At 33.7% G+C, this 14,055-nt stretch overlaps 1 protein-coding gene across 4 annotated transcripts in view; it reads left to right on the plus strand.

Moving 5' to 3' along the window:
- METTL14 (methyltransferase 14, N6-adenosine-methyltransferase subunit) overlaps positions 1–14,055 on the plus strand; it is a 28,240-nt gene that overhangs the window by 12,588 nt on the left and 1,597 nt on the right. For 2 of the 4 annotated variants that reach the window (XM_053571792.1, XM_053571927.1), the window contains exons 7-10: positions 221–362; positions 4,072–4,164; positions 6,829–6,945; positions 8,298–8,508. In XM_053571792.1, the coding sequence (XP_053427767.1) occupies positions 221–362; positions 4,072–4,164; positions 6,829–6,945; positions 8,298–8,508 (563 nt within the window). Of the gene's footprint in view, positions 1–220; positions 363–4,071; positions 4,165–6,828; positions 6,946–8,297; positions 8,509–12,716; positions 12,825–14,055 lie in introns of all 4 variants that reach the window. The other 2 variants (XR_008376038.1, XM_053571863.1) reach the window with 2 other exon arrangements.

Below are 14,055 nucleotides of genomic sequence, written 5' to 3' on the forward strand. Positions count from 1 at the left end.
GTAATTGTTTCCATGACTTAGGGAGGAATACTGGAGGGTGGTTGAATGTCTATACTAAAGAAAGAAGACCTTCCATGAAAAAACCATTTAGTAATTAGCTCATGATTATTTTAAAAATAATGTTTGGTAATAATGTTTAGTAATATTTAAGAAAATTTTCATTACCACATGTGAATCATATTTGAAAATCTTTTATTTATTTTTTGTTTTAATCAACCAGGTATTTACAAGCAGATATAGAAGCCTTTGACATCAGAGAACTAACACCCAAATTTGATGTTATTCTTCTGGAACCCCCTTTGGAAGAATATTACAGAGAGACTGGCATCACTGCTAATGAAAAATGCTGGACTTGGGATGATGTATGATGAAACTTTCTACATCGTAATGAATTATTTGATCAGAAAGTGAGATTATAAATATCCCTACTTTTGTAGGAATTATAAATATAGATTTACAATATATGTTATTGCTGGAGGTTCAAGTTACATTAACGAATAGTACATTATCTTAAATTTTATTTTTCTTTCTGATACAAAAATAGAGCAAGTCGTGAGTAGGCTGTAGAAGACTCACAATTCCAGTCTTAGAGTCCTTGGATATATAGCTAGAAAAAAATCTAAAAGCTGACAGAATAATTACAACTTATTTTGCACTTGATTAGTGTCAGTAACATCTAAGTCCTGATCCAAGCAATCTCCCACCTTAGCCTCCTAGAGTGTAAGGTTGAGTGATTGAGATGGGAACAAGAGCTGAAGGTTTCTATCTTGGGTTAAATGGATTGAGTTACTATTAACTGAGGGTGAATCAAGGAAGAGAAGCAGAAATAGAGGGCTCAGATAATATTGATAAATATTGATTTGGGGGGCATATGTTAGATACTCACTTAAGTGGAAGAGGTAAGAGGAATGCGAAACTCAAAGGACACACAGATCTGGTCTCAAAATACACATTTTAGAGCAGGCGTCCTCAAACTTTTTCAACAGGGGGCCAATTCACTGTCTCTCAGACTGTTGGAGGGCAGGACTATAGTTAAAAAAAAACAACTATGAACAAATTCCTATGCACACTGCACATATCTTATTTTGAAATAAAAAACAAAACAGGAACAAATACAAATCACACCACCTCATGTGGACCGCAGGCCATAGTTTGAGGACCCTTGTTTTAGAGGATTATCACATTAAACACATGCAAATAGTTAAGTTTGTCCTTGGATTGTGTCTCAAGATAAAATATGGACTGTCAACAAAACCTGGAGAAGCATTAGATCTAAGGAGCACTTATAAAAAAATGGATCAGAGATAAATGAGGAGAACCAGGAGAGTAGGAATGTCATGGAAACCGAGGTAATAGGGAATTTCAAGGAGAGTATAATCAGAGCATGAGGTCATGAATTAGAGACCAGCCTGACCAAGAGCTCAGGGATAAGTATTACTGATACTAAGAATAGTTAACTACCATTAATGCAGAAAATCACATGCAGGGATTCAAAGTATTACTGATATTAAGAATAGTTAACTACCATTCCAGAAGAGAGGTAGGGTAAAGAAAGGATTGAAACTGTAAGGCTGATGTTTCTTCTTCTTCTTCTTCTTCTTCTTTTTTTTGATACATGATACTTTCATTAGCATTCAATCATTTTCTAATTTTCATATCCTTTCTTCTTTGACGATGGGTTATTTGGATATATATTTTCTTTTCTTTTTTTATAATTAATATACTGATTTTTATTTATTTTTAGTTTTTTTTTTTTGTACCAGAATGTTTATTGCAGCCCAATTCATAATTGCTAAGTCATGGAAAAAGCCCAAGTGCCCATCCATCCAGGAATGGATTAATAAATTGTGGTATATGTACACCGTGGAATATTATGCAGCCTTAAAGAAAGATGGAGACTTTACCTCTTTCATGTTTACATGGATGGAGCTGGAACATATTCTTCTTAGTAAAGTATCTTAAGAATGGAAGAAAAAGTATCCGATGAACTCAGCCCTACTATGAAACTAATTTATGGCTTTCATATGAAAGCTATAACCCAGTATAACCCAAGAATATGGGGACGGAGGAGAGGGAGAGGAGGAGAGGTGGGGGATGGGCGGAGGGAGGGTGATTGGTGGGCTCACACCTACCGTGCATCTTACGAGGGTATACGTAAAACTTACTAAATGTAGAATATAAATGTCTTAACACAATAACTAAGAAAATGCCAGGAAGGGCTATGATAACCAGTGTGATGAAAATATGTCAAATGGTCTATAAAACCAGTGTATGGTGCCCCATGACTGCATTAATGTACACAGCTATGATTTAATAATAATAAAAAATAAAATAAGTAAAAATAAAAAATAGAGCTTGGGAGGCTCAGGCAAGATCACTTGAGCCCAGGAGTTTGAGGTTGCTGTGAGCTGTGATGCCAAGGCACTCTGCCAAGAATGACGAAGTGAAACTCTGCCTCTGTTTTTATTAAATCATAGCTGTGTGTATTAGTGCAATCATGGGGTACCATACACTGGTTTTATAGACCATTTGACATATTTTCATCACACTGGTTAACATAGCCTTCCTGGCATTTTCTTAGTTTTATTGTGTTAAGACATTTATATTCTACATTTAGTAAGTTTCACAAGTACCCTTGTAAGATGCACTTCCCCCTTCCCTCCCCTCCCTCTCTCCCTAAGACTGATGTTTCATAGGAGACCTCTTTGAATCCTTGCATGTGACTTTCTGCATTAATGTTGATTAACTATTCTTAACATCAGTAATGCTTATTTTTCAAGATTTGCCTTTAGTTCTTTCTTCTTCTTGAAGGTTTTTCTGTTAACTTTAGGACTCCTCACTTTTTTATTTACTATTTTATGGTTCTTATAATGTAAAAGAACAAAAGAAATCTCCTCTCTCCCGTTTATAAAGTGTTACCTGTATTTATTGTTGAAAAATCAGAAAAGTATACAGAATATAATATTCCCAAGATTCAGAATTAAAGACTTAACATTCTTGCTATTATTACTTGCTGAGCAGTTTTCCAAATGGGTCATACAAATTTGCATCCCTTCCAGTAGTGTTTAAAAATGTCTAGTTCATCATATTCTTGTGGAAATTGATTATTAAAAACTATTTTTGGTCAAAAGAAAAGAAAATTTAAACAATCTTATTATACCTTATTTAATATTATTTAATAGTTAGATTAAACCTTGTTTTCTCTACCCAATCTGTGAAATTTGGTGAGTAAAGGCATAGAACTTCAAGTATATATGTCAGAATAATAGAGTTTTTGAAATAAATTCCATTTTATATGGAAGTTCTTGATTTCAATTTATTTTCACTGAATTTCAGCTCTGACTGACATACGAAAAGTTTTGTCTGGACCCAGAGTCCTAAACTCTTAACCCATGTGATGATATTCTAAGGAAAATACCAGTAATTAATATAGTAAATAAAATGTAAATAAGAAAAGTATGTTAGTTTCATAAGTATTCTTTTTCACATTAGTGATCAGTGTATTTTTGTTAAGGACATTAGCATTTATTTAGAATATCAGTGCTTAGCTTTTAGAATTACAGAGTCAAAAGAGTATTATCATTTTTTTTTTTTGGCATTTCAGACTTGAAGTAGTTATAAGAAAATAGGTATGTTGATTTATCAAAAAGTGTTCTATAGATACTGGAAACCACAGTCCTCCAAATACTATATTTCATTTTAATTTTACCCTTAACTTTGGGCTCCCTTAACCTCTTTGCATTCTTTTGGTAAACAGTATAACATTATTGTAGAATATCTCTGAAGTTCCATTTTGTAAGATTCCATAATTCTATAAAAAAGGTTTCATCTAAGTTCTTTCCCTATAAAAGCAAGTGTATTTATGTGTATGCATGTGTATATAATATTAAAACAGCAGAACAAGTAATTTTAAATAAATTTAAATTTTATTTTCCATTAATTTACTAAGGGAAATTAGTTCACTCTCAACACCTACTGAGAATCCTGATAAATTTTGATGGTTATTCTTTTGGATGTAAGATAAATGAGAAACGAACTACTTTCATGCAATATTGTTTTGGTTTCTTACAGATTATGAAGTTAGAAATTGATGAGATTGCAGCACCTAGATCGTTTATTTTTCTCTGGTGTGGTTCTGGGGAGGGATTGGACCTTGGAAGAGTGGTAAGGTGATGTTTTTTAAAGTGGAATTGTGAGTTCAGAAGAAAAAACTAAAAATATTTTTCAGAAGAAGTTTGAAGATTATTATTTTGTCTTTTGTTTCTTGGATAGTTCTCAAATATTCAGAAGGAAAAAAATATACAGAAAAGAATGAAAGACATTACCCTTTAATCAGTTAACTAGCAGGATGGATAAATGTAGCTCTTTTAAAATATTATTTATTTTAAAAAAAGAAAAAATATGTAATTTATTACAACTGCAGGAAGAATATAGTTTAGAGATTTGAAACTGTGAATTAACCAGCTCAAAAATAAGCTAGTTAAGGTCATTTACTCCTCTTTATGAGCAGCTAAACAGTGTCATTCTGAATAGCATTGAATTCTAAATTGAAGCATAATCAAATTGGAGAAGTGACAGTATGTGGAACACATATTTTGAATGAATGAGAGTGAGAAAAAAGTTTTAACATTCAAACTTATTTTAGATATATTAGTGGGATTTCAGAGCTTTTTTTTTTTATTGGAGTATTTCGCTAAAAAGAAACAAAATAGCCTGCTGTTTTAATAAAAAATAATGGGATTATTGTGATGAGGTAGGGAGAGTCTTCAGTTTGGGCCAGGCGCGGTGGTTCACGCCTGTACTCTTATCATGCCTCTGATCCTGGCACTTGGGGAAGCCAAGGCAGGAGGATCCCTTAAGCTCAGGAGTTCGAGACAGCCAGAGCAAGAGTGAGAATCAGGCTCTACTAAAAATAGAAAAATTAGCCTAGTATTGTGGAGGGTGCCTGTCATCTCAGCTAGTCAGAGGCTGAGGCAGGAGGGTAGCTAGGAGTTTGAGGTTGCAGTGAGCTAGTTTGAGGCCATGGTACCCTTGCATGGGCAACAGAGTGAGATTATCTCAAAAAAAGAAAGAAAAGCGAGAGAATCTTCAATTTTGGTCTCAATTTAGGTACTATTCAACGGTGAGACTTTGGGCAAAAAGGCACGTACTCTTAGGAGTCTCAGTTTGAGGCTATTGGGTTACATCACTGCTTCTGTCATTTATTAATGTCAAGAGTAAGACTTTAACTGTATTTTAATTAGGTATCTTCTTCTTTTTTTTTTTTTTTTTTGGTGGTGGTGGCTCCCCAAGATGCTATGGCAAATAAGAGAGAAAGAAATGTATCGTATGTGTTTACAGGTTTATTGGTATTTACCTTTTTTAACTCTAATGTCTGCCTTTGGTCTTTCTCCTACCCCATGAATTAGGTTAAAACTGAGTAAGAGGTTTTGTTTTATTTATTTATGCAGCAGTTTATCATATTAGTGAAAGCAGAGTTTGGCCAAAAGTGACTACAAAAATAATTCAGCATGAGAAATACTCTTGCGCTTTTGGTAAATTAGTAGATTAGGGCATGTAGGATTTACGTTACTGTGATGTTAATGAACATCCAGTGCTAAGTATATGTTTAGTGATACGAAGAGGTATTGACTTGGAGATTTTAAAATAAAAATCTAAGTTTTCATTTTGAAGTGTATCTCACTTTACACGATAAGCATTCCTGAAAAGTATGTATGTTTTATGCTTCACTGTATATGTACTTGATCATAGTACTAACCATATTGTAATATACCATTTATTGCCCCTAGTTTACTTTTAATGTGACTTGGGATAGGGACTGTATCGTGACCCATTGTTAACAATGAAAGTACATTGCAGCATTAGGAAGGTTGAGAACCGCTGCTGAGTAGCTGCATATGTTAGGGTCTCAAAATGTCACTGATCATTGGTTCGGCCAGTATTTGTTGTATTTGTATATATTACAGATCCTAGGACACTAATGTTCATAAATCTACTTTCTAGATTTTATAAAGACTAAGTATGATTTTACCCAATAAGATGTATATATAACAATTTTAAGTCAAAACTTTTTGTAGTTGTTAATATTAAATATAAAATTAAAATTTTAAAAGATACTCATTTGAAAAGAAGTTATCAGAAAATTTTCAACAGTGTTTAGTTTTGTAAGAAAAATAGAAAATTAAGGTGGCAGGAATCAAATTATCTTTGGACTATTTTGCGATAATAGAGGGTCAGAGTATTTTCTTAACAACTTAAAACCCAGTATCGGGCGGCACTTGTGGCTCAGTGAGTAGGGCGCCGGCCCCATATACCGAGGGTGGCAGTTTTGAACCTGGCCCTGGCCAAACTGCAACAAAAAATAGCCAGGTATTTTGGTGGGTGCCTATAGTCCCAGCTACTCGGGTAGCTGAGGCAAGAGAATCGCCTAAGCCCAAGAGCTGGGGGTTGCTGTGAGCTGTGATGCCATGGCACTCTACTGAGGGTGATAAAATGAGACTCCCATCTCTTAAAAAAAAAAAAAAAAGTAAAATAAAACCCAGTATCGATGAGAATGGAAGATAGTATTAAAGAACTGGGGTATGATTAAGTTTCAGTATTTAACTATATATGCATATTGATATCCAGCAGCCATATATGTGATTCTGTATTACAGCTATATATTTGAAGACTGTTGAAGACTGGCATTTGTTTTCTTCTATATTACACTAAACAAAATTACTGTAACACCTTGGAATTTAGTGTCTCAAGTTTTTTAATGCTGGTTGGTTATTTCTTTAAGTATTTTTTTTTCTTTAGTTAAGCATTTGTTAATTCTTTTATTTCTAGTGTTTACGAAAGTGGGGTTACAGGAGATGTGAAGATATTTGTTGGATTAAAACCAATAAAAACAATCCCGGGAAGACTAAAACTTTAGATCCAAAGGCTGTCTTTCAGAGAACAAAGGTAATTGTCTGTTTTGTTTTGTTTTTGTGATTTTTATTGTTTTTATGAAGCTTTTCTAAATCATATCTGTTTAATTAATTTTGGTGGGAAGGTCCTTTTCTTAGACCTGTAAAAATAGCATTGAGCATTATAGGAATATATCCAAGATGATTTTAAAGTACTGTATTTTGGTCACTATCTTAGATTGGCCCCCATTGTGCTAGAGAGGGGAGTCTTTATTCCTACATGTCCTCAACTGCTATATTTCTAAGTTAGATATGGGCTTTTGATACCTCTGACCCCTGTAATTTTTTCTTTTTTTTTGTGGTTTTTTGGCGGGGGCTGGGTTTGAACCCACCACCTCCGGCATATGGGACCGGCGCCCTACTCCTTGAGCCACAGGCGCCGCCCCATGACCCCTGTAATTTTTCCCTTTGTTTGGGCTTAGAAGATGGCATCAAGACTCATAACTGGCTAGCTTAGAGATATATTTCTCTCTTCTTCCCTTCTTTTTCCTTTATAAGAAGTTCTCAGGGGAGAACTTCTACTTTTATTAGGCTTTAATAGTTTTTATTCTTTATTCTTTAAGGGGCTGTTGGTGGGAAGGTCTTTCTTGTTAAAACTTTCTTAGACTGGAATCATGCCTGTGTGATGATGCCTCCATAAAATCCCAAAGGACAGTATCTGTAGTGCTTCTGGGTTGGTAAACTTGTGGAATTGCTGTTAGGGTGGTCTGCCTGGAAAGGGCATATATAGAAGCTTCTCCCATTTCCTCTTTTTTTCCCCCAGAGATGCTTTATGCGTCTCTTCAGTCTGGCTGTTTCTGAGTTGGATACTTTTATAATAAACAGGTAAATGCTTATGTAAAGGCTTTCCTGAATTCTATGAGCTGTTCTAACAAATATTCCCCAAGAAGGTGGTCATGGGAGCCCTCTGATTACAGACTGTCAGAATCACAATGTGGACTTGTGATTGGTATCTGAAGTGAAGAGCAATCTTGTGTGACTAAATCTTGATTTATGCATGGGGTCTACAGTAACTGACTAGTGTCAGAGTTGAATTGAATTCCAGTGTTGGTAGAGAAGTGGGGAATAGCTTGGTGTGGGAATCGCACACATCTGATGTCAAAAATGAAGTGTTTTAGAAGTATTGAATGTTGTAAGAGTATGGAAGAATACTGTTCTTCTGATTTACACGGTAATCTTTACTCATCCAGAGATCTGAGCTTTCTTATCCTGTTTTTGTGTGTAGAACTGTATTATCAAAGATTCAGAGAAATGAGGGTTTTTTGGATTGAGGACATAAAAAACTAAAATATTGTGAAATATGACTACTGATGAAAAGAGATTAATTGGTCTGTTCTTGTTACATAGGAACACTGCCTCATGGGGATCAAAGGAACTGTGAAGCGTAGCACAGATGGGGACTTCATTCATGCTAATGTTGACATTGACCTAATTATCACTGAAGAACCTGAAATTGGCAATATAGAAAAACCTGTAGAAATTTTTCATATAATTGAGCATTTTTGTCTTGGGAGAAGACGCCTTCATCTATTTGGAAGAGATAGTACAATTAGACCAGGTAGGACTTAACTTTAAAAAAATAGCTTTATGATTCCTTGGGATATGGGTATTGAGAAGCAGGACACACTGCTGCATAAAATAAAATTCTTATGTATTTGAGTCCCCCTTTTCGCTGTACTTCAAGTATGTACAGTTTTAGGTTCACAGCAAAATTGAGAGGAAGGTACGGAGAATCCCCTGTGCCTGCATTGCAGACCTCCCCATTTATCGGCATTCCTTACCATAAAGGTATGTTTGTTACAGTTGATGAGCCAGTGCTAACACATCATAGTCACCCCGTGTTTGTAGTTTACATTAAAATTTACTCTTGGTGGTGTGTGTTCTCTGAGTTTAGACAAATGTAAAATGATGTATATCTGTCATTGTGGTATCATACTGAGTAATTTCATTGCCCTAAAAATCCTCTGCCCCACTTCCTAGCCCCGTCCTTTCCTCATCCCCTGGCAATCACTTGATTTTTTATACTGATTCCATAATTTCCCGTTTCCAGAATGTCATATAGTTGGAATCATATAGTATGATTTTCAAATTGGTAGCCTTTTCAAATTGGCTTCTTTTAGCGGGCTTTGGTGGTATAGTGGTTAGCATAGCTGCCTTCCAAATTGGCTTCTTTTATTTAGTAGTATGCATTGAAGTTTCCTTCGTATCTTTGCATGACGTGTTAGCTCATTTCTTTTTAGTGCTGAGTAGTATCCCATTTTCTGGTTGTACCACCATTTATTTCTCCATTTACGTACTTTCTTTTTAGTGCCGAATAGAATCCCATTTACCTTCTGAAGGGTGTCTTGTTGCTTCCAAGTTGCCAAAGTGTCTATGCTATTTTGCATTTCCATCTGCAGTAAGAGTTGCTGTTGCCGCGCATCATCACCAGCACTCAGTGGTGGTAGTGTTCTGGATTTTGGCCATTTTAATATGTGTGGTGATATGTTTTAGTTTGCAAATCCCTGATGGCATGCAATGTGGAGCATCTTTTTATATGCTTAATACTATCTGTAGGTCTTCTTTGGTGAAGTATCTCTTAAAGTCTTTTATTATTTTTATTAGGTTGTTCACTTTTTTATTACTGATGTTTAAGAGTTCTTTGCTTACTTTGGATAGCAGTCTTTTTCAGATATGGTTTTTACCAGCACTTTGTCGCAATTTGTGCTTGGGTTCCCATTCTTTTTTACATGTTTTGTTTTATTTAATTATTTTCTGCTCTTATGTTTTGTTTTCTTCCTCCTGCTTTGAGTTTATCTTTTATCTGAGGTATGTTTTGATTATTGTTATTAAGCTTTTTCATATTATAGTGTTATATTTAGACCTGTAAATTTCTCTAAGCACAGCTTTACTGCATTCCAAAAGTTTGACATGTAGTATTTTATTATTTCAAAAGTAATAATTATCTAATTTTTATTGTGATTATATATTTAATCCATTGGTTATTCACTATTGTGTTGATTTATTTTATTTATGTATTTTTTTTGAGACAGAGTCTTATTTTGTCACCCTCTGTAGAGTGCCATGGCGTCATATTCACAGCAACCTCAAATTCTTGAGCTCACGTGATTCTCTTGCCTCAGCCTCCTGACAAGCTGGGACTACAGGTGCCCGCCACAACGCCCAGCTATTTTTTTAGAGATGAGGTCTCACTCTGGCTCAGGCTGGTCTTGAACCTGTGAGCTCAGGCAATGCACCTGCCTTGGCCTCCTAGAGTGTTAGGATTATAGGCATTTTTTAAAAATTTATTTATTTTTGCCTAATATTGTTGTCAGGTAGCACAGATCAATTTCAATTCTTTGTAATTTGTTTAATTAACTTTATGACTCAATGTAATAAATATTCCAAGTCCAGTTGAAATGAACATATACTTTATTTTTGTTTTGGTTATAGTATTGTGTGCTATTTAAGTCATCAATTGTTTTCACTGATACTTTTAAACTACTTTGTTTGTTGAAATCTGTTATGGTGGTTTTCTTTATTTAGTTGTCAGTTTTTATTTATATCTATTTGGGGCTCTTATTAAGTACATATAAAATTAAAATTTTTATACCTTCCTGGTAGATTAACCCTTTTAATACTTAAGGAAATGTCCTTTTTTCATTCAAATACTTAATCAAAATACTTTATACTTAATGAAATGTCCTTCCTTATCCTATGTTTTCTGCCCTAAATTCTACTTCATGTGGCATTATTGCAGTTATTCCAACTTCTTAGGTTTGTGTTTAGGTGACATATTATTTTCATTCATCTACTTTGAGTTTTGCTATCATCACATTTAAGATCTTTTATGATTAAATACATCATCCAGTTTATATTTATTTAATCGGACTGTTTAGTCAATCTGTATTTAATGTAATTCCTGATACATTTGACATACATTACCTTGTACCACTGGTTTTTTTTTTTGTTTGTTTTTAGTTCATGGAACAGAACTTTTAACCATCTCACTGTTTTACAATGGCACCATCTATTTTGTGTTCCTTTTTCTCTTATTTCTTTTGGATGATTAATTATTATTCCATTTGTCCTTTTCATTAACTTGTTAGGTATTCTTTTATTCTTTCATTGGTTATCTTTGAGATTGCAGCTTGCATCCTTGGATTATTAAAGTATAAATTAAAATAGTATTGATTTTTAAAGAGTGAGAATGATACGATTTAATCTTTATAGTTTCCTTAATTTTTTCAAAACAGCTTTTCCTCAGTTGTTATAGATCATGCATATGTTATTGTATACATAGTATATATACAGGTAAAGAATGAACTGACAATTGTTAAGACTTCTGCAAATATACATGAACAACTTATTTGGAAGTTCTGTGGATGATTTTACTTTCTTATGAAAGTAAAAATATTTTGGCAAACAGAGTTTGTAGCTTAAGATAAAGTAATGTCACAGATACTCAACTGGAGGAATGTGTTTAGAAAGCATAGGTGTTCATATAATATCAAGATTATGGCTCTGGTTTAGCAAATAAGAAACAGATTTTTCTCTTCCACCATTAACGTATCCTGCCCCAAAATAGCACCTGAATATGGGAATAATCACCAGTGCCAGTTGTTTTTTTAAGGAAACAAAAAAAGTAAGAAGAAACAAAACCATTTGGAGAATAAAAGCAAACATCAGATGGTAATATTTTAATAATTGAAAAGTTAAAGCAACAACATTTAGGAAAGGTTTGAAGAGGAAAAAAGTCTCACTACCTCCAAGAAGTACTTTGATTTTTTTTAATGGTACCTATCAAAACCTGTGCATATAAATTTTTACATAATTGTAGCCATCATTTTGTATTTTTGATCAGTATTGTATCAGATATTTTCTACATTTTAAATAATTATTCATAATCATTTTAATGGCTTTATAGTATCATTTTAATGATCTCTATTAATTTTTTTAAATGAGTGGAAGAACCTAAGGAGACAGTAGATAATTGTTAAGTGTAGGTATTATAAGCATAAGAAGCAACTAAAGTAGAGATTTCGCCTCATGCCAATTCTTATTTATAATTTAATTTTTTGGGGGGGAGTTCTTCATCCAATTAGTTGTGGCCACTCTACACACTTTGGTTATATTATACATTATGTCTTTTAAGTAGGATATCTTCTATTTTTATCTGTATCAGTTAAAGTCTTTGAGGCTCAAATCTAATTTTTTACTTATAAACTTCATCTAATGCTTTACTCTTGCCTATTATTACAAAAATTATTTTGGTATTAGCTGTAGTAAGACAAAATTAGGAAGAAAAGTTTGGTTGATGTTTGGGGGTTAATCACATTAATAATATTAATAGTAGGGGCAATTGAGAGACTGCTCAAGAGGTATTTATTTGGATTGAGCCCTCAAATACACTGCTTCCTCAAGAAGGTATTCTAAGCTATTTCACATTTGTACCATGGAAATACCATTTTGCCATGGCTTTAAAGTAGAAGTTAAAAGGTAGCTGTATGAATCAAATTCATTCTGATGCCAGGCTGTTTTAACTTTACTCTGCTCTTTGTGATACCTTTAGAACTTGTATAAAACACTGATGTAGTTAAGAATTTGAGGGGGTAGTGAATGAATCTCTTGGGCTTCTATAACCAGTTTACCCTGCAAAGATTTGCATGTTTTATTCACATAAGAGGCCGTGTGACAGGGAAGAGGCAATATTAATTATTTTTATTATATCTTTAAATTTTCTGTTTCTTACCCATTGTCTGTATGTCACGTGCCACAATACCATAGATGCCATGAGAGCATGTAAGAATGCCAAACCAGAAGAGAGCAAGTAAAAATCTCACAGATTGAACAGTCAGTGTGATCGCAGAGGTGTGGAATGTGCTTATTAATCTGGTGTGTCTTCTCTGTTTATCATGGTGTCTACTAGTTGATAGCTAAAGCACAATATGATAGATCTTTTATTTTTTCTTCAAAAGCATTTGAAGAAACTATACAGTTAAATACTGAAGATTTCTTAAAACCATGAAGAAAATATACACAAATGGCTACTATGTTTTAGAATGTTTTCCTAGCAGAATATTTTTTCATTTTATGGCAATTATTTTTTTCTTTTTAGACAGTCTCACTTTGTTGCCCTTAGTATAGTGATAAAGAGCCTAATGCTTAAAGATTTGACCTTTTCCAAAGGATCTCATGCCTGTTGTAATACTCCAGAGGCATATTTCCAGGATCCCTCAAAAGACATGTCAATTATAAGAATCACCACACCCAAAGAATCCAAAAGCATGGTGTTTCTATTGGGTGTTCATAGTTAATTTATAGTTCCTCCCATTCCAGATACAGTTTAATCAATCAGAAAAATATCCTTACAAGCAAAGTTGTCTAGCAATGTAATTGACAAAAATACCTTTTTACTTATAGAAGTATAGTGTACAATAGAATTTCTGAGAAGAGAGAAATAGTTTTCATTTCATATAGAAAGTATATTTGAATTGGATATTGAAGGGTGAAATTTTAACAAGTCAGCTGGATAGAAAAGAAAATAATATGGGCACAAAGTAGGGTTTAAACAAAGGTTTTTGGAAAGCATTAATGAGAAATGTGATTGGAAAGTTAGTTCAAGACTTACATTTTGTATTTATGAATTTGGGCTTTGTGTAAAATCTAGAATGTTTTTAAGCAGAGAAGTGACATGTTTTAGGCTTTGCTTCAGATTTTCCACTTTTAGAGGGAAGAGAAACTAGAAGTTGGGAGATGATGACACTATACACATGTGTATCTATTACATGTTGTGGTATAGTAGTGGACTGTCCTTGTGAAAAATAAAAGTTTAAGTTTGAGGGTGGCAGTAGAAATGAAAAGATGGGAATGAATGGGGCAACATGGTAGTGGTTGAGTTTCTAGGACATATCTGTGAGAATAGAGCAAAAGTTGGTTCCAAGATTTTAACCAAAAAATGATGGTACCATTTCCATAAGAAGAAAGATACATAATTTAATAAATACTCACTGAGCTCAAATTCAATATAATGTGTAATATAATTTTTTTCTGAGCGCTATTCTCACAGACAGAATGTGGATGGAGACACTGAGAAGGATATATTACAAAAGTTACAATCTAGGAG

This window comes from Nycticebus coucang, chromosome 1, assembly GCF_027406575.1.
Source record: "Nycticebus coucang isolate mNycCou1 chromosome 1, mNycCou1.pri, whole genome shotgun sequence".
Taxonomy (NCBI): domain Eukaryota; kingdom Metazoa; phylum Chordata; class Mammalia; order Primates; family Lorisidae; genus Nycticebus; species Nycticebus coucang.